General features: G+C 45.8%; 1 protein-coding gene across 1 annotated transcript in view; it reads left to right on the top strand.

The window, feature by feature from the left end:
• The window catches only part of ism2b (isthmin 2b), a 48,964-nt gene that overhangs the window by 7,440 nt on the left and 20,326 nt on the right, over positions 1-21,198 (top strand). The window contains exons 2-3 of the mRNA XM_063223282.1: positions 1,588-1,872; positions 6,349-6,937. Of these exons, the coding sequence (XP_063079352.1) occupies positions 1,588-1,872; positions 6,349-6,937 (874 nt within the window). The remainder of the gene's footprint in view (positions 1-1,587; positions 1,873-6,348; positions 6,938-21,198) is intronic.

The raw sequence follows: 21,198 nt of genomic DNA, 5'->3' as shown, positions 1-21,198 counted from the left end.
TATCATGTCAGAGGTGGGCCCCGAACATTTGTGAAAATGGGAGAGGTTTGGAAGAGAGAGAAAGAGAGAGAGAGAGACAGAGAGAGAGAGAGAGAGAGAGAGATAGAGAGAGCATATGTGCGTGCGTGTGTGTGTGCGTGCGTGCGTGTATGTTTGTGATAGAAGAGATTGGGACTCGGGATGTGATATGATGGGGTGGGATGGATGGAGGGTAGGGGAGGGGCGGTGTGGTGTGGTGTGGCGTGTGGTGCGGTGCGGTGCTGTGCGTAGGGCTGGTGTGTGGACCAGACAATAGCATCGCGCCCCCCGCGTGGGCCCACTGGGAAATGCACTGTATGCCAGATTGCCAGTCCAGGCCTGGCGGGTGAGGTACAGTGTCCACAATTCAGCTCATTTCGCTTGCTCATGTCTCCTCTGTCCCTCTCGACGGCACCACACCGCTGTGGCAGGCAGACACAAAGCAGGCATCCCTGAGATGAGATCCCATGATGCCTCACTGGGCTGGCCCATCTCATTAGGCCTGGGGAATTTGGCACAAGTTCCCATCATGTATCAAAGAGCCGCATGGCATGCCAGGCCTGGCCGTAGTCACTCCGGGAAGAACAGTCAGCCAGGCGGTGCACTGTGCTGAGCTGAGCTGCGCTGTGTTGCATGCTACTGTGGTGTGCTTTCAAGTGTGGTAGTGTTCTGTGCTTGCTGTGCTGTGCAGTGTGGTGTGGTGTGCAATTAAGTGCTGTGTTGCAGTGCTGTGTTGCAGTGCTGTGTTATGCCATGCATTTAAGTGCTGTGCTGTGCTGTGCTGTGCTGTGCTGTGCTGTGCTGTGCTGTGCTGTGCTGTGCTGCGCTGTGCTGCACTGCGCTGCCAATGCAGCCTGTCTTTCTCTTAGGGTAGTCATGGGTAAGCGGTTAGGGCGTCAGACTTGTAAGCCCAAAGGTTGCCGGTTCAACTCCCGAGTGCCGACCTGCCAGATTGGTGGGGAAAGTAATTAACCAGTGCTCTCCCCCATCCTCCTCCATGACTGAGGTACCCTGAGCATGGTACCGTCCCGCCGCACTGCTCCCTTGGGGCGCCATTGGGGGCTGCCCCCTTGCGAGGATGAGTCATAAAATGCCATTTTGTTGTGTGCAGTGAACACTTGAGTGCTGTGTCATAATGACAAGTTGGGGTTTCCCAGGTGGGCTTTCACTTTCACTTTCACTTTTGCTTTTAAACTGGTATGAAAGGAGTTTGCCCATGTGATAAGGAATTGCACATAGCATGATAATTGATTGTAGTATTTTGAATGACAGTGTGTTCCAGGATAAAGCCAGGGCTTTCCATCATGAAAATGGTAAAATCCAGAGAACTGTATGTAGGGATTTGGGGGGAAAGTGTGTTAAAGAAGTGACATTTGAGTGTAAAGAAGGATTTGTGGTTGACATTCAGTGGCATTGGTTCATGGGTTTGGTAAATGGGTGACATGTTTTCAGAATTGTGTGTTGTGTCAAGTAGCAGAGAACGTATTTTTAAACAATTGAGAGCAACTGTAACATCCATGTGAAAAAAAGATATACTACGTATTAATCAGAATTGTCTTGTTCTCTCAGGCAAATCTGCAGACACCTACCAAGGAGGTCCATCACCACCCGCATCACCCACACGGCCCCCTGCATCACCTGAACCAGGTGCAGAGCGTGCTGTCGTCTCCGCGCCATCGTCACAAGCGGAGGTGGTCTCAGCTCCGCTCCGCAGGGGTGCTCCCTAAACCTCAGCCCCAGGAGGAGGTGGAGGAGCAGCAGGAGGAGGAGGACACCAAGCCTTTCGTCCTGGATCTGAAGAACTTTCCAGAACTGGCCAACGCCGAGATCAGTTCCCAGAACCCAAACATTCAGGTGGGTGGGTGTGTGTGTGTGTCTGTGAAGGCGTGGGTGCGTCCGTGTGTGTGTGTGTCTTTGTGTGCAGGCCAAGGCCAGAATTCGCTGTCAGAATCTGATTACTCATGTGAATGCAGACACAATATCTGAGATAAATACTGCACTCTTTTTTTATTTCTGGAGCCATTTATTTCATAAACCATGTGTAATTGGATTATATTAGGGGTTACAAAAAAAACAATGGAACTGAGAATGTTGTGGTCAAAAAAACAATCCTTAACCTCCCTTCTTGACCCATTTGCAAATCGCTTTATTGGCTATTAACCCAGGGCAACCCCTCCTGACTGTTCCATTTTTCACATTCCTCCTGGAAACATTCCACAGTTACTTAAGCAACCAGCCTGTCAGTCAGTCAGTAAGCTAGCCATTCATTCATTCATTCATTCATTCATTCATTCATTCATTCATTCTGTCTGTCTGTCTGTCTGTCTGTCTGTCTGTCTGTCTGTCTGTCTGTCTGTCTGTCTGTCTGTCTGTCTGTCTGTCTGTCTGTCTGTCTGTCAGTCAGTCTGTCTGTCAGTCAAAGTCTGTTATACAGTCCCAGGAAAAAGTTTGTACACCCTTTGAAATTTCTTACATTTCTGTCAAAATTGATCATAAAACATGGTCTGATCATCCCGGAAATCTCAAGAAGGAACAGTCAGAGTCTGCTTTAATTAATTCCACCCAAACATTTACATGTTATCATATTTTTATTGGTCATAAGGCCATAACATTCACAGGAGAGCAGGGCATAAGTAAGTACACCCTTGCATTAAGTAGGTTTTGACCCTCAGATAGTTGCAATATCATCAACCAGACTTGTCCTGTAGTTGCAGATCAGATTAACAAAACAATCTGTTTGTATCTTGTCTCCCTCTTCTTTAGAAAAATGCCTCTCGTCAGCAAGGTTTGTGGGATGTCTGGAGTGCATAGCTTTCTTGACTTCAGGCCATATAATCTCAATTGTTTTTTGTCAGGGCTTTGACTGGGCTATTCCAGAATGTGTATTTCATTATTATGAAGCCATTCTAAAGTCGATTTGCTTCTAAAGTATGGGCTGTTGTCACATTTCAGGACCCATACTCATGTGTGCTTCAACTGTGTGACAGACTTCCTCCCGTTTTTTCTGTAAAATATCACAATAAACTTGAGTTAATTTTTCCACTGATAATAGCAAACTGTCAAGGGCCTAATGCAGCAAGGTAGCCGCATATAATGATGCTCCTGCCACCATACTCAGAAGAGGAGATGTAACCAAGAATAGCTAAAAATGGGATTCATTCTGCCAATCTAAAACGAATGGGGTTTCTGTCCAAAAAAATATTGCTGCACCTTTGAGGTTTGCGAAAAAGCATTTATATGCTTCATAGAATTACTGCAAAATATTCTGTAGACCAACGTTGAAACCAAAGTTGAATTGTTCAGGGGAACACACAATATCATGTTTGGAGGAGAACTGGAGAACCACACCTTCACCAAAACATCATCTCCACCTTTGAGTATGGTGGCGGGAGCATCATTATATGCGGCTACCTTGCTGCCTCAAGCCCTTTTCAGTTTGCTATTATCAGTGGAACAATGAACTATGAACAATGAACAGAAAAAAGTGAGGTAGTCTGTCACACAGTTGAAGCACACAAGAGGATGGGTGCTGAAATGTGACAACAACTCATACTTTAGAAGCAAATCGACTTTAGAATGGCTTCATAATAATGAAATACACATTCTGGAATAGCCCAGTCAAAGCCCTGACAAAAAACAATTGAGATTATATGGCATGAAGTCAAGAAAGCTATACACTCCAGACATCCCACAAACCTTGCTGACGAGAGGCATTTTTCTAAAGAAAAGGGAGAGCAGATACATCCAGATTGTTTTGTTAATCTGATCTGCAACTACAGGAAACATCTGGTTGAGGTTATTGCGACTAACTTGGGGTTAAAACCTATTGAATGCAAGGGTGTACTTACTTATGCCTTGCTCTCCTGTGAATGTTTACATCTTATGGCCAATGAAAATATGAAAACTTGTAAATGTTTGGGTTGAATTAGTTAAAGCAGACTCTGGTTGTTCCTTCATGTGATTTCCAGGAAGATCAGACCATGTTTTATGACCAATTTTGACAGAAAGGTAAGAAATTTCAAAGGGTGTACAAACTTTTTCCTGGGACTGTAGGCTGCCAGGATGTTTCCAGTTGAAATACCTCCTGCAGTTCAAAGTGTGCAAGGCTGGATGGACACTTATTCTTCTCTTCTCCTTTCCTTTTTGGCTTACAACTGGACTTAACATCCAGAATGAGTCATCCCTATGCACCACCTAAGGGGCGAGTAGTAAGGCATGATAAGCGATCACAGCTCATCCCTATGCACCCCCTAAGGGGCGAGTAGTAAGGCATGATAAGCGATCACAGCTCATCCCTATGCACCCCCTAAGGGGCGAGTAGTAAGGCATGATAAGCGATCACAGCTCATCCCTATGCACCTCCTAAGGGGCGAGTAGTAAGGCATGATAAGCGATCACAGCTCCAGCAGAGACAGGGGGAAGTGCGCTCAATTGACTCTCTGGCCTCTGAGTTTTGAGGCCCTAGCAGGTTGTTTCCAGACACTGCTGTCTGTCTGTCTGTCTGTCTGTCTGTCTGTCTGTCTGTCTGTCTGTCTGTCTGTCTCTCTCTCTCTCTCTTGCTCTCTCTTTAGCTCTCTCTCTCTCTTTCGTGCTCTCTCTCTCTCTCTCTCTCTCTCTCTCTCTCTCTCTCTCTCTCTCTCTCTCTCTCTCTCTCTCTCTCTCTCTCTCTCTCACTCTCTTTCTCTCTCTCTCTCTCTGCAGACAGGAAATCACTTGAATGTGTTTTGAAGGGTTCTATTTTTTCTCCCTCTTCTGCCTTTGGCTTCTCATGTGTATAGTGATCTGTCTCGCTGTCTTTGCTGTAGCTGGAGTCTTGTTTTTCTCCGGTTTGGTTCTCCGTAGACTGGAGGAGATTTTAAAGGCAGGGTTGGGTTCTCCTGGATCTCCTTGTCACTGCATTGCTTGAAAAGTGGAAAAGCCGCACAACACAAGCTCCTGTTACTCATTCTTCAACTTTTTTTAACTGGACGCTGAACGCTGGACGCTGAATCCCGCATAAAGTAGGTAAATTGAAGACGTAAAGGACAGCATTCGACATATTTTTGCTTATTGATTTGCCCAATGGGTGAATGAGCAAAGGTTGGAAGAAGTAAATAAGCAAAAAATGTGAAGATTGTTGTTGCTTACCTCTTCAATGACTACACTGCTTACCATCCCATTCAAAAATATGGAATTATTGATTCTGAGGGCATAACATCACTTCATCTGCATAAATTTGGACTTTCGAATCAAAATATCTGTTTGCTCAAACCACCAGGATATCATACCCTAACATTAACAAGCCATTAAAGAACATTGATGCAAAACATGGCTTTCATTTCTTAGCGTGTGACAAAGTAATGGAAATTTGCCTTTGCTGAGTGAAAAGCAAGGCCACATGTTTGGGTGTGTCAGTCAGCACCAATACATTACATTGTAAGTTTTTATTTTACTTTTAAAAAAAATATTTGTTTTTGGGCTTTGTAGCCTTTACCGAGATAGGACAGTCGAAGATGGTGACAAGAATATGAGTGAGAGAGAGAGAGACGGGGAAGGATCGGGAAATGACCTCAGGCAGGTATCAAACCTGTGTCCCTGGCAAAATAGTACGGAGCACTAGCCCTCTCAGCCATGTCGTCCCAACACCCTTCTTTGACGAGTCCACTGAGGGAATTCCCACGCTGCCCTCGTTCCAAACTGAAGGACATCCCACACTGTTGAATCCAGCACGGAAATCTTTGCCTTGCCTTTGCATTTACCCCATTGTACCTTATGAGATAGACTGTGTTGTCATTGAAAAACTAGGGCTGGGACTCGATAAAAAAAATAATCTAATTAATCTTTAGGCTTTGGAATTAATTAATCGAATTAATCACATTTTAATCACATTTAAATATCTGTCTTGAGAACAGTGAAAAACTTTTATTTCCCACATGGATTTTGAATAATTACAATAAATAAGCTTCATCTAAAAATGTTCTTTTTTAAAAGCATTTCAGCAGACTGTTCACCATCAGGCATAATGCTGCCCTCCACTGGTCTAATCCAGAACTATGTAGCTATATTATACTGCGATTCATTTTTTTAATCACGTTAATTAATTAATCAAATTGCGTGATTAATTAATCGAAATTAACACGTTCATGTCCCAGCCCTATGAAAAACACTAAAAACCTAACGAGAACTCACCACAAACCTGATCCCGCCAGTGCAGAGTCAGCTGGTCATAAGACAAGTGCACAGGTCTACTGGTTACTCAGCTAAGTTATCTGTGTTGGAAGGAAACTCTGCTTCTTTTTTTCTTGCTTTTACTTTTGACACATCTGATTGAATGTTTGTTCTGTCATGCAGGTCACCATAGAGGTGGTGGACGAGCCGCAGATGCAGATGGAGATGGAGATGGAGCTAGCCGGCAGCGAGACCGACAGCAAATGGCCTCCTCCCCTCGCCTCTTCCTCTCCAGTCCTAGGAGTCGCCGCCTCGGCTACACTGGCCTCCTCCTCATCCTCCTCCTCCTCCTCCTCCTCATCATCATCATCATCTCTCTCCATCTCTTCCACCTCGGCCTCTTTACCCACCTCTCTGTCCTCCTCCTCCTCCTCCTCCTCCTCCTCCTCCTCCTCCTCCTCCTCCTCCTCCTCCTCAGCTCCTTCCACGGTGGACTGGCCGGAGGGGAAGAAGCTCTTCTGGCCCCTGTTCTGGGGCTACACGGACTCGGACTCGAGCGAGGACGGCACCGGGCGCTCCTCCCTGGAGGACGTGGGAGGAGGCGGAGGGGGCGTGGGGGAGGATGACTATCCTCTGGAGTACGATAGCGGAGAGCCCCCGCTGAGTGGAGTGGACGTGACCGGAGGAGGAGGAGGAGGAGCAGGAGGAGGAGAAGGAGGGGAATGGGACAGCCAGTGGAACGAAGGATGGGACGCCACGCAGGGATACGACGGTGAGACATCCCCAAAACACAACACAGACAGCACAGCACAACACAGCACAGCACAGCACAGCACAGCACAGCACAGCACAGCACAGCACAGCACAGCACAGCACAACACAACACAGCACAACATAGCACAGCATAACACAGTTTATGGAGCAGTACTACATTAGCGTGAGCGTTAGTTACAAACTTCATAGCAGAGAATCGTATATGAGAGAGAGATAAATCAGGCGGGTTCATTTCCAGCATCCATGTGTTGTCGGGTGAACGCTCCTTTAGGAAACCTTCGATTAGGAGACCTTAGGAGTCTTGAGGTCGAGAATAAATGGAGTCCCCTTAGCGCTGTAGACACAAAAAGAGAAGAAGAGGGAGGGACAACCCCCTCCCCTTAGGAGACCAAATTTTGAGTACACTCCTTTGCATTGGATGGGCGGGTTTTAACATATTTTTCTCTCTTACAAGATTTTTGTTTATAGTTCCCCCCATGGGGACTTTTTGGCCAGCAAGTCAGGCACGCAAGACCTGTTCATTACCTGCCAATGACATGACATGAAGTACAGTTAGGAACAACAACATGACATGACAAAAGACATGGAAACTACTTACTAATCTCCCTGCCAGAGAGAGTTGAGAACTTATTTGGTATCAGGCTACACTGTGCACACCTAACCCTATTCCTAACCCCCAACTCTTAATATTAACTCTAAACCTACACTACAGTACATAATGTGTTAAGCTGTTACATTTTTAGATGCGTCCCAGCATCTCTATAAGAGGGTCTGTCCGTCCGCTGTCCGTCCGTCCGTCCGTCCGTCCGTCCGTCCGTCTGAAACGCATTCCTTGTCTGAAACGCTGTCTTGTCTGAAACGCTGTCTGAAACGCGTTCCTTCCTGTGTCCACAAGGCGGAGGCAGAGAGGCATTTTGGCCTGGAGCGAATGTGTGTCAAAACGTATACGATATGTTACCAAACCGGCAAGGCTAAGCTGATTGCATTGTGAGACAACTGAGGGGTGCATTAAATTTTCAGCATTGTTTTGCGTTTGGACAGTGGTAGGCAACTTCGTTCCTTCTCCACAGCACACCAACACCACTGTGAGTGTCACTTAATGTTCACGGTCTTGTGATAGGCCTACACTTCGGCTGACAGTGTCGCATTGTGCAGCTATTTTGGTTCATCAGAATGGAAATTAACGATTTACAAGTCGGCAGGCAGTATTTCACAGATGTTTGTGCTCGGATAGAGGGGCGTTAGCATTGCATAACGCTCCACGACATGGAGCCGTAATAAGTTCACAGGCGCCCAGCAGCGCTACAGCACTTCCTCTAAACGCGAGTTTGCAAACATTCTGCCACTACGTTTCAGTGAGTAGTCAGTGTTCTCGAACTAGTAGACAGATGGGCCATTTGCATTTCACATACGCTGTGTTACTGTTGTTCTCGGGCATATTGCAAGGGAGAACGCTCCACGACATGGAGCCGTAATAAGTTCACAGGCGACCAGCAGCGCTACAGCTCTTCCTCTAAACGTGAGTTTGCAAACATTCTGCCACTACGTTTCAGCGAGTAGTCAGTGTTCTCGAACTAGTAGACAGATGGGCCATTTGCATTTCACATACGCTGTGTTACTGATGTTCTCGGGCATATTGCAAGGGAGAGTCGTTTTCTGCTGGCGGCGCGTGGACCCCACAGGTGCTTTCCCTTGCGCTCAGAGAGAGCACGGGACAGAATGCGTCTTTTGCTTCGTTTGCAGTCGTATGCATTTGGTAAACTCTGCCACTGAAGCTCACTGCTTTGTGCCTTGACGGTAAAAAGCTGGCATTGAAAATTAAGCGCACAATGCATCCAAAGTGTGAACCCATAGCGCATGATTCACCCAAACGGTTTTATTTATTTATTAGGCTATTTGGCGATGTTTAGTTTCTTTCCCACATGCACATGACGCTGAAATGGCGTGATAGCCTACTAAAGGTTGATAAATAACCTAGTACTAATAATATCTGGTAATTTGTAATGTAGCCACTTGATCTATGTGAAATTTGAAATTAGATGCTTCTTTTCCAAATCCAAGCATGATGACCTTATTATAGTCTAAACTGCAAAATACAAAGCTTTGTCTCGTCATTTCACTGCCTGCCACATTATTTGGAGTTTCCATGGGCAATAGGCTATGACCAATAAACAAAAAGCACATCCTCAGAGGGGGGTGGGCGTTGACAGGTTAGGAGGAGGCCAGCGGGGCGTTTTGGGGGGGAAAAAGGTTGGAACTGGCATAGAGGGACGCATCTGTTGTCCGCCTGTCGGCCTTGTTGTAATAGGGACTGTATAAAAGTATAACTCAAAAGGCACAGAAAACTCATAGTGAGAAAGCCCTACATCAGTGCATCTCAACCTTTTTTGGAACAAATACCCCCTTGACCTCATCATAAGCCTTGATCATAAGCCTAGTCTACCAATGTCCTCTTGACCTCATCATAAGCCTGCTAATAAAAAAATACAGTAAAATAGGCCATTGAGCTATTGAACTGTCTCCTTCTCAACGCCCCTGAGGCCTCTGTAATTAGCCTGATTATCTTTGACTTTCAAATCTCTTCGAGACTTGGTCTGACCAAGAGCATAACAATTAACTTTTCCCAAACGGCATGGTTGACCTGCCTCCCTAGGTTTGCTTTGCTACTGGCTGACTAGTTTCCGACAAAGTGGGTGGACTTCCCGTTTTTTTTTCGGGAGATCAGAGACGATAATTACACGGCTCTTGACCTAACTTTAACTCCTTAATGGCCCTGGGGGGCTGTAGTAGCCTGATTATCATCGACTTTCAAATCTCTTCGAGCCTTGGTCTGACCAAGTGCATAACAATTAACATTTCCCAAACGGCATTTCCCGAATTGCCTCCCTTGGTTTGCTAATGATTGTTTGGTTCCCAACAAAGTGGGAGGAGTTCCCGTATTTGCGTGAACTCAGAAAGTACTTGCATTGCTCTTGACCTGACTGGTAGCAATGCTGAAGCTGTTGCGTCACTAGGAGGGCACGGCCTGGCTAGGGCTGTAGAGCCTCTGTTGAGAAACACTGTACATGGGCTTTTTGGCTGTCTGGTAGTCGCCTGGACATTATCACGAGTGGAGCGCAAATGTAGTAATGATGGTCTTGCCTGGAGGTGTCTGGTCTGGTCCACTCCACACACATTCCACTTCAAACAGCATCAAACAGCACTCGCTTGAATTTGTCACCAGGGAAGCTGACAAGGGGGGACAAAGGGGTCAGCTGTCCCGGGCCCAGGGAGATGGGGGGCCCATAATTGGGTCCTCATTACATTGAATGTATTGGGTGGGGGGCCCTTTCAGATGACTTTCTCCTGGGCCCTGCCAAAGCTGTCAGCGGCCCTGTTTGTCGCTGTGGTTGCGCGGTTACAGCATGCAGTACACAGAATTAAAAAAATGGACTCGGCAGTTAACCCCTTCTCGCACGAGACGAGAGCAAGGGGCAGTCATAACAACCAACGCTGCCTGCCTGGGGATAGTTTGTGTTGGGGGTGTTGGTGCTGTTCGCAGGGGAACTTTGTGACACTACTTCTACTGGTGGACCAGCGATTCCCAACCAGGGTTACGCAAGCAATCACACTGTTGGTGGAAAAATGATTATTATTTTTTATTTATTTTTTTAGAAAGTGCGCTCAATTCCCAAGTATTTCTTACAAGGTCTTCGGGTGCGAGCAAACATTAAAGTTCATAGCTAGTAAAAAAGCCGTACTCTCGGGTGTAATTCCTGCAGTTTAATCCAGGGTTAGCATGACAAACAGACAGGCGTCAGTCTTTTCGACGGTGAAAAAAATGTGAACATAACAAAAGTGTAGGCCTACTGTATGGGACATAGTCTCAGTGGAATATAGGAAGAGATATACGATATATATGAGCATGAGTGAGGGGATACTCGTGGTACAACAAAACGGCTTGCGACAGGGGTGTCAAACATGAGGCCTAGGGGCTGGATGCGGTCCGCCAGAAGGTCCAATCCGGCCCCAGACTTGTAGAGAGAACTTGAGAACAAACATCTGTTTTGGTCGCCATTTACAGTCAGTGCTCTTGATATAGCCGGTGTCACCCACCTCAACATGATTGACTAGCAATGCGATTCCGATATGAAGCAGAAATGTGCTATGTTTTGCAATTATGTTACTGGTGCGGCCCAATTGAGGTCAAATAGGCATCTATTTCAGATTCCAGTTCCTCACAGATAGTGACCCAAAGTGAATCTCAGTGTGAAAGAATAATAATTGATACTGTTTTTCTTAAGCAAAAAACTGAAAATGGGTCAAGATGACCCAAACACCTTACAAGGGTTAGGTTTCACTGTATGTTGTGTTTTTGTTGTGAATATTTAGTCTGGCCCCGATCAATGAGACATCGGAAGATTGTTGATGGGAACAACCCGTTGTTTTCCAAACCGTGTCCGTGCCTATAGGCCAACGCTCTGACCAAAACCCAGTCCTATTTCCATCCAAAGACTCAAAACAAATCTCCTGCGTTGTGATTGGTCCACCTGTTTCAGGGCCTGGGGCATTGTCCGAGGCAAGACCCACTCGCAGGCAAAAAATAATTTTGGCCGCAGGCATGTGGGGCTAGTTTACTAGGCTAGTGTCAGCCCTGCCGTGGCCAACCGGTAGGGCACTCGCCTGCCATGCGGCTGACCTCGGGTCCTTTGCCGACCCCTCCCCGTCTCTCTCCCAATTCGCTTCCTGTCCACTTCTCACACTGTCCTACCAAATAAAGTCGAAAAAGACCACAAAAAAATCTTTACTAGGCTACTGTCGGCCAGCTTCGCTACAAACCTCTCAGGCAAGACAGACAGAACAGCTGGGCTGACTTTGACCGGAACCTCCGCGTGCCTAACACGTTTCGTTCCACTAGTGAGGGGAAGTGTTTTTGGAGAAAGCCCTAAGCTCAAGGAAATGTTTGCAGGCTGCATAAAGGCCTGCTACGAGTTTAGTCCCGACGACATGGAGCAGCAGTCATGGGTGGTACCAGTGCTCGGTCAGTGCTGGTAAAGCTTGGAGAGTAGAATAGGGCAGTGGTTTTCAAAGTGGGGGCCGGGGACCCCTGGGGGGCCGCGAGGGGATGCCAGGGGGGCCGCGGAAGGCTGGCAGGTAAAGTGTAGCAAAATAAAATGAATAACTTGATAAAGTGAATAACTTCAGTAAACCAAAATAAACCTAAATGAAGCTAAACTATCCCAGTGGAATCCATTTATTTTTTACAATGTTTATGTATAATGCTTTCTGTAGTACTTGAATGAGTTTAGGAATGCACCAACTCCATCGAGTTGTGAAACTGTGTACACAGAAAAAATTGTGTCGCTGGCACGGCCCATGTTAGGGGGGCCTTGGCAGGAATCTACCAGTATATTTGGGGCCTTGTCATGGTAAAGTTTGGGAACCCCTGGAATAGGGAACACGCTGCAGGACAACAGGAGTACGTAGAAAAAAAGACTTCCTTGCCGTCGGCAGGTATCATACTCGTCTCCCAATACTATGATCATGTGTTAACCCTTTCATAAAGAGTGGCAGTCATGGGTAAGCGGTTAGAGAGTCAGACTTTTAGCCCAAAGGTTGCCGGTTCGACTCCCGACCCGCCAGGTTGGTGTGAGGAGTAATTGGCCAGTGCTCTCCCCCAGGGGCGCCGCTAAAAATGTTGGGACCCATGAAAGATTCAAATTTTGGGCCCCCAAAATGACAAATTATGTTATCAGCATCCTTCCAAGGGCCCTATCAGTGCTGTTGGGCCCTTAGAATTTGTACCACCTTTCCCCCCCTCGCGGCACCCATGCTCTCCCCCATCCTCCTCCATGACTGAGGATGGTACCGCCATGCCGCTCTCTTCCGTTGGGGCGCCACTGGGGGCTGCCCCCTTGCACCGGTGAGGCATACATGCAATTTCGTTGTGTGCAGTGTGCACTTGTGTGCTGTGGAATGCTAGGTCACAATGACAATGGGAGTTGGAGTTTCCCATTTGGGCTTTCACTTACACTTTCAAAGTGTGAGTCGGGTCAATGGCGTTGTCATCTGCATATCTTATCATGGTAATCAGGGATGGTACCGAGGGGTGTGGGGGGCAAAGGGGCCACCTGTCACGGGCCCAGGGAAAAAAGGAGGGCCAGAACTCACTCCCCATTACATTGTATGAGTGTGTGTGTGGGGGGGGTGGGAGGTGTGCAATCATGACCCCACATATAGCACAGCCGCACAGGAAGGGGACTCACATCATATCCAGAGTGTTGACAAAAGTTATAGTAAATAAGAAAAGACCAATCACAACAAATGTGGGGAATAACAAGTACTACAGATGAGGACAAAAGCTCAAGCTTTGCAGACTTCTGAAGGACCATCTCCCTCTCTCTCTCTCTCTCTCTCTCTCTCTCTCTCTCTCTCTCTCTCTCTCTCTCTCTCTCTCTCTCTCTCTCTCTCTCTCTCTCTCTCTTTGTAAGCGAGGGCTGAGGGCCTTTGAAGTTGACGCGAGTCCTCTGCTCTGGAGAGAGAGAGAGAGAGAGAGAGAGAGAGAGCGCAAGAGAGAGTGCAAAAGAGAGAGAGAGAGAGAGAGAGAGCGAGAGAGAGAGAGCGCAAGAGGGAGTGCAAAAGAGAGCGAGAGAGAGAGAGAGAGAGAGAGAGAGAGAGAGAGAGAGACACGCTCTTTTTGAAGGCCCTGTGGCAATGGCCCTCGCTAATGGCAGCACGGAGCTGTTCTCCCAGGCAAGAAGAGAAAAGAAAAGAAAAGAAGAGAAGAGTAAAAGGAAAAAAGAGAGGAGAGATAGAAACGGGCCGCGGCAGTACTTGTGTTCAATTAAGGGTGCAGATTGGGAACACTGAGTGACAGGGCCCTTTCGGCTGCTCTTTTCATCCCCCCACCCTGAAAGAAAAAAAAACTTGAGCGCCTGCCCAGCCTCTCCCCCAGCCTCCCCTCACCCCCCCCCATCCTCTCCCCTCATCCTCTTCCCATCCTCTTCCCTCCCCCTCCCCCCCCCAGTCTCCCCCCATCCTCTCCCATCCTCCCCTCATCCTCTCCCCAGCCTCCCCCTCCCGCTAGCCACTCCCCATCCTCCCCTCATCCTCTCCCCAGCCTCCCCCTGCCACTATCCAGCCTCTCCCCAACCTCTCCTCATCCTCCCACCAGCCTCCCCCTCCCGCTATCCAGTCTCCCCCCAGCCTCTCCCCAACCTCCCCTCATCCTCTGCCCAGCCTCCCCCTCCGCTATCCAGTCTCCCCCCAGCCTCTCCCCAGCCTCTCCCCAACCTCCCCTCATCCTCTGCCCAGCCTCCCCCTCCGCTATCCTGGGTTGCCGGCCGCCTCCCTGGCCCCTAGCACTCTTGCTCCTCTCAGCTCAGAATTTCGGCTGGCCCTTTGAGGGTCACGCATAACATTATGCCTCTGTTGTTTTTTTTCCGTTTGTTTTGTTTTGTGTGTGTGCTTGTGTGTGTGTGTGTGTGTGTGTGTGTGTGTGTGTGTGTGTGTGTGTGAGTGTGAGTGTGTCTGTGTGTTTGTGTGTGTCTGTGTTTTGTGTTTTTTTTCCATCTTTTTTAATTTTCTGCCGATTTGCTCTCGCTCTGGTGGGAAAGGAACGGCATGCCTTTCTCTCTCTCTCTCTCTCTCTCTCTCTCTCTCTCTCTCTCTCTCTCTCTCTCTCTCTCTCTCTCTCTCTCTCTCTCTCTCTCTCTCTCTCTGTCTCTCTCTCTCTCTCTCCCTCTCTTTCTCTCTCTCTCTGTCTCTCTCTCTCTCCCTCTTTCTCTCCCTCTCTCTCTCTCTGTTCTGTTTGGCAGCTGACCGTGTGGCGCGGTGGAGGTGGAGTTTGGGGGGGGGGGTGTTTGGTGCGGGGAAGAGCCAGAGATAGAAAGATAGAAGAAGAAAAAAGAGAGAGAGGAAAAGAGGAGAGGAGCCGCCACTGAACAGGGAAAGGAAGCGCAGCCAGGCTGCTTTGACGCAGGCAGGCAGCCCGGCCGTCGGTATTTGTGCGCAGGAGTGCAAGCGCTCGAGTGGAGTTGCTGTTGCTGTTGCTGTTGCTGGCATTCATTTCTCCCAGAGTGCTTGACATGGACCGCAAATATGTAGCCCTAATTGAACACAGAGCAGTAGTAGATAAGATTGTTAGATTAGGGCCTTTTATCTTTCTCTTTCTATCTTTCTCTCTTTCTCTCTCTTTCTCTCTCTCTCTCTCTCTCTCTCTCTCTTTCTCTCCCTCTCTCTGTGTGTGTGTGTGTGTGTGTGTGTGTGTGTGTGTGTGTGTGTGTGTGTGTGTGTGTGTGTGTGTGTGTGTGTGTCTGCATGTGCATGCATTGCTTCATGCATCCACCCCTATGACTGTGTATGTATAAGCTTGCCCATACATAAGTATGTTTAAGAATAATATCCAAAGCATCTTACAAAGTGCACTGGAATATGTGTTTGCACGTTGTGTGCGTGCGTGCATGCGTGCGCGTGCATGTGTGTGCACGGGCGTATGTCCGTGCATGCGTGCAGAGGTGTGTGCACATGTGCTTCAACTTGTTTGTGTGTGCATGTGTGTGCTCTTTTTCCATATGCATGCACGTCTCTGTTTAAGGCTCTCCATGTGTGGCTAGCATCTTTCTCTTCTCTCTCTCTCTGTGTTTATAAACACTCAGCCCCTCCATAAGTAACCTTGTGTGAGCTTTGAAACACACATGGGCGTCACAGGGTGGCCAGACGTGCATTGCAGTGCAGTGGTTTATTTCTCAAAAGTGTAGTTGCTAACTACGGTAGCTACTTTGTTGGTTGCAATGCAACATCCCATTGGCAACTACAACTAACTGTTAACAAGTACGCTTTCGAGAAATGCACCCCAGTGCAGCAGAGCAAAGGACTTGGAGTAAATTCAGTAAGTATTAAAGTACATTTTATTCATAAAGCACATTTAAGAATAGAGCAAAAACGTGTTTTACAGTGTCTGGCTTGAACAAAAATAAAAGCAATAAAGCATATTACTGTAGTAGAATGGTAAGAAAACATTTGATCAGCATTCCAACAGACAAAAGACATCTGGCCGCAGTGTACAGTCAGAGAGAGTAGAGAGAGAGAGGCTCCATTGTTTCCGGGTTCTATTATTGCAAGGGGGGGGGGATCCCCCTTTAGGCAGACCTAAGCAGACCTAAGGACTGTTCTATTCAATGCTAGGAGTATTATGACACGCCCCTTTAGGCAGACCGGAACCTGGTCATGTTAGGTGCCCATAGCAACCTATTACAATGGCATATCTCTATATACTTAAAGAATCTCTGGTACAGTGGCAAAACTGACAGCATTGACCATGGTAAAAGAAGATGAAGCGTTCAATAATAAGATACATCAAAAGTGTTTAAGAGCAGGGATTCTTAACCATAGGGCCACGGACCAAAGTTGGGCCGCGCTCACAAACTCCTGGGCCGCAGACAACTTTCAATTTCGCACCAGTGGGCCGGGATGGGCCGTGAGACCGCTAGTTACTAGGGCCGCGTTAGCCCTCGCCGGGGCCCGGTGCAGACGCAATCCGGGGCCCCTACACCACATTATAATGAGCCATACCCATTGACAGTAAATAGAATGGACGCCAAATCAACGCTATTTGCCATTCAACGCTTTGAAGCCAGATTTGGGAACATTCCAACTTACATTCCACCTTAGCAACGCCAAACGCAGGTGCTGATTGGACAACAACAAGACTTCTAATGGTCAATCAAACCATGTTCTGATGCTCATTGGTCAATTTAACTTTTAATATCTCTCTAAAATAAAACATCACCACAAAAAATAACCACCCTGGTAAGTTGGAGAGCAAGGGGACCTACTAGTTGAGCGAAAAATGATCCCCCTGGAGTGGCATTTAAGGGAGATACAGGGTTTTATGTCTCTCATAGGAATGAATGGGATTTGGCCATTTTTTGGTCTTTTTGGGTCCAACCTTGGCTCCAACTTGGCTTCAACAATGAAATAGAATTTTGGCCTCCATTCTATTTACTCTCAATGGCCATAGCCTATTTAAAACGCATGAAACAACCCAGGCTACACGTTCTACTCCAACACAAAAAAGGGTGCGCGGAACCCCCTGCTGAGTTCACCAGTCGCAACGCAAGCCATTGGAAGGCTAGCCAGCTGACAGGGAGGAGATTCTGTGCACTACCGTTTGGCAGAGTAAACGTCGGCTCAGCTAGAACTACCAAACAGAAGCACAACCAAAAGTCTCTTATTTTTGCTACGTTGCTGCCGACCAATTTGTCGAATCGAAACCGTTGTGAGAAACACGTGTTAATTAATGTAACTTCCAATGGCCTTGGAAAAACTGGCTGTCTGTCAAAGGAAAGTAGCCTACTCAGCTGTCGCTTGACGCGAGGAAGGGGAATCCCCTTAGCAGCGAACCACAGCAAAGTGAAGTTGTCACGAAATCCCCTCAAAATGTACCATATAGGCTTAAGAAGTCAGCGGTTTTCATCTAGATGGTGCATTACAATGCAATAGTGTGCAATCATTACAGTAGATTACAGTGCAAACTCGTAGGCCAAATGTTTAGATGTGTGGATGTATCACGCAAGTTTTTTTCCCCTCCCAGTTAAGAGCCACTTGCTAACTGAACAATCCGCGAGTGGTACCCAGGCATGTTTTAACTGAACACAAAGCCGAACGCAAAGATATACGCTGACAGAGCATCGACATTAGACCTATTACAGTGCTTTAGGGAAATGGCCATAACATTGCTTTAGAAAAATGCGACTAGCCTATATCATTTTAGTGTTTGCTAGATTGGATTGCCCTGTTGTTGTCAGACTGTCAGAACTTTGAGTGCTGGTTGGTGCACTTGCTACGTAGCATTGTTGTGAACACTTTTTAAAAAACACCTCAGAAGTGGTCCTCCCCGCGCCATGCAAGACTTTTGTTTCGCGAATGCAGTTGGGTGCGTGATTTATTTCCCCATGTTTTAACAATAGAATAAGATAAAGTTAGGTTGGTGTGCTGTGCTCTGTTTGCTTAGCTTAGGCCTACATGATTGCACAAGTCCATGATCGCTATGCAACAATTATTACAAAAAGCGATTATAACACTGACATTACAAAAATGGATAACGTTGCCAACCTTCTCTTCAATGCGTTAATCCATGCCGGGCTGAAGTTTATCCGTACAATCTGAAGCAAGTGCTGACGCCGAGTTTCACATCTTTTTTAGACAGTAGCCCATCATCAAACTATAAAATTATTGACCACCGTTTTCACTGGTGGCACACAACCAGAAGCATCTGACTGAAATGATAAGTTCCGACCTCCGATTCCTGCGTGCATGCAGAGGCGATTCTAGGCTCAGTAGGGGGGCCAAGCGAAAATTAAAAAGAAAGAACACTTGTAACAAATCGCCACTACTGTTCTCCAGCTACAGTCTTGGGGGGGCCAAGCTGCCTGTCTAGCCTAGTGACAAGATATGCATATGCGCCTCTGCTTGCCTACGGATGGCGAAATGCGTCAAAAGTGCAATTGATTGTCTCAAAATATCGTTTCATATTTTCCAATCTCTCTGATCTCACGACGTCCGGGGCCCCCTCTAGTGGCGGGGCCCGGTGCTGCAGCACCGGTTGCACCATAGGATAACGCGGCCCTGCTAGTTACTAGTGTGCGTCTTTTCCCTCAAACGCAACACTGTCATAATGCAATGACCACACCCCACCATTTGTTGTTGTTTGTTGGAGGGCGATTCATTACGAACAAGAAGTAACACAGCCTGTGATTGTAACACACTTTGCAGTGCGCTAGTTATTACTGGTGTTCGGTTAAAGGAGAAATTACCAACCGGTTCCGGTTCCCAGCTGATTTGGCGACGTCTTGTCCTAAAATCCTCAAGTTTTAGCGGTTAGTGTTCAACGGTCAGGCTACTCAAAATAATTCTAGTTACTGAATCTTTATCCCTTATCCTTGTCCAAGTGTCCCGAACATGACAGTCCTTTTACGGATTTTGCTTGATAGCCTTGGCCTACTGGAAAGTTTTCCGTCAGGATGTGGCACTTCTGTTCTTCCCGCGTTGCGTTTCCACTTGTATAGAAAAGCGTCTTGTATTTATGACCAGCAGATTCATTACAAAGTGCAAGTCAAGAGCTGTCACGCAAACTTTGAGATGTCAGACAGGCATTCAAATATGTAAATGACTGTCTTGCTAAACTGTGAGTAGATTTTATGAGTGAGATTAAATTAGATTAACATTAACATTAATTAATATAGGGCTATCCCTTGTGGGAAAAAAGCCTATATTATATTATCATTATATTGTATTACAAAGCGGATTCCAAAAAAGTTGGGACACTTTGTATGTTGTGAATAAAATAAAAATGCTGGCATTTTCAAAACATCCAATATGTTAATAAGGTAGAGCATTATGTACCGACAACATATCAGTTGTTAAAGTCAAGCAGAATTATTGTTTTGAGGTAATTATGTTATCATTTCAAATTTGACCCATGCAACAAATCTCAAAAAAGTTGGGACAGGGCCAACACATGTTGTAATAGTTGGATAATTCTAAAAATAACACAAGGAAGAATATTTTAAAAGGAACTATATTGACTGCCAACATGAATGCACAAAAGGTCATTACAGAGAGGCTGTGTCACTCAGAAGTGAAGATGTTGAGGGACTAATTACTATATCTATTACACAGAAAGATTGAATTATCAAAATTGCAGGCATATAAGGCCTATTTCCGTAATATAGAGTTCTGTGTAATCATTGCATGAGTTATGAGATCATGACATACTCATCGTCAATAAGCAAACTATGACACTCCAACAATGACAGCTCTCGAAAAAATGACCATAAACACAACACTTGATTAATGCACATGATGCAGACATTAAACAGTGTTGCATGCGGAAAGCTCATTCTAGATGGACCTAGGAGACATGTGAAACTGTCCTCTGATTACAGAATGGAAAATATTTCATCCTTTTTTAAAATCTAGGAGTCATGCACCCTCCAGGTTATATAGAAAGTGAATACTTCAGCTTGATTTAGTTTTCAGTCTTAAAGAGAGCATATATGATGGTAAATGGGGGCAGAGGTGCCTTGGTTATGGTCTTCTTGCTCATGTAGAGCATTAAAATGAATGTTGAATGATAAATACAGACTTTAAACAGCATGCATAGCTACCAAGGCATTATATTTTGGAGCACCGCCTTTAGATATTGCCCCATAACGGTGGCAAATGTCAATCTCTTCTATGTTCCAACAGTGTGGTTCCATCATAAGAGTAAACAGGTCAAAAAATTGTTTTCTTGCAGTCAGGATATGCCACATATTAAGCATAACAAAAAGGTAAACAAGTTGAAGAACACACCTATCAGTTGAGCTGCTGAAATCATGTCTCGCACATCAAAAGATTTAATTTTTGAATACAATTATGCCATCAGTCAAAGTATTTAACTGTTCAGTCTCATCCCTTGCGTTGTGTTTAGTCTTATCCAATATAAAAATCATTTTCTTGACCCTGTCCCAACTTTTTCGAGATGTGTTGCGTGTGAAATTTTAAATGACCACATAATTAGGGTAGAATGCCCTAATGTGGGACATTTTTTGTCACTTCAACTTTGATGGTTTATTAAAATTTAATGACAACATTTCAATACAAACAAATTACACCATTTTCATCCTCTAGTTGTGCTCTAATCAAATAAAACCTTTAAAAACATGTTAAGTGTTTCTAATTTGAATAATTTGGATATTAATGTAAGTTGGTCAAAAACCATGGTTATCCCTAAAGTGGGACAATCGGTTTCCTAATGTGGGACAGTGTATATTAAAAGGTCTCTAAAACATGTTTGTGTAAAATATTAATTCAAAATGAGATCTGCCACTCTTTAAGACATATCAGCTACACATTTAGAGCATGTTTTATGAATTAATTTTACTTTCTTTTATTGGTAAATATGACTGAGACTGTTTGAACCCATTGCACACAATTGGTCACTTCAACATGGCAGCTCTATTTGAGGAAAGAACTTCCGGTTTTTGGACCCAAATGTTGTGTTGATAGCTGTGCTCCAGTAGATTAGGCCAGAAAGACTGAAATACACCTTTGATATAGATGTAAATATCCATTTTCTTATGTGGACATGGTGTTTGACTTCATAGTAATTGTTTGACTTATTAAATTACTACTTTTACAACTGTCCCACATTAGGAAAATCTTATGTCCCACTTTAGGACGCACCTATCCTAAAGTGGGACACTAATAATATGGTTTAAAAATAAAATATGACAT

The sequence above is a fragment of the Engraulis encrasicolus genome, chromosome 18, assembly GCF_034702125.1.
Source record: "Engraulis encrasicolus isolate BLACKSEA-1 chromosome 18, IST_EnEncr_1.0, whole genome shotgun sequence".
Classification (NCBI taxonomy): Eukaryota; Metazoa; Chordata; class Actinopteri; order Clupeiformes; family Engraulidae; genus Engraulis; species Engraulis encrasicolus.
This window is presented reverse-complemented; position numbering and strand designations above follow the sequence as displayed.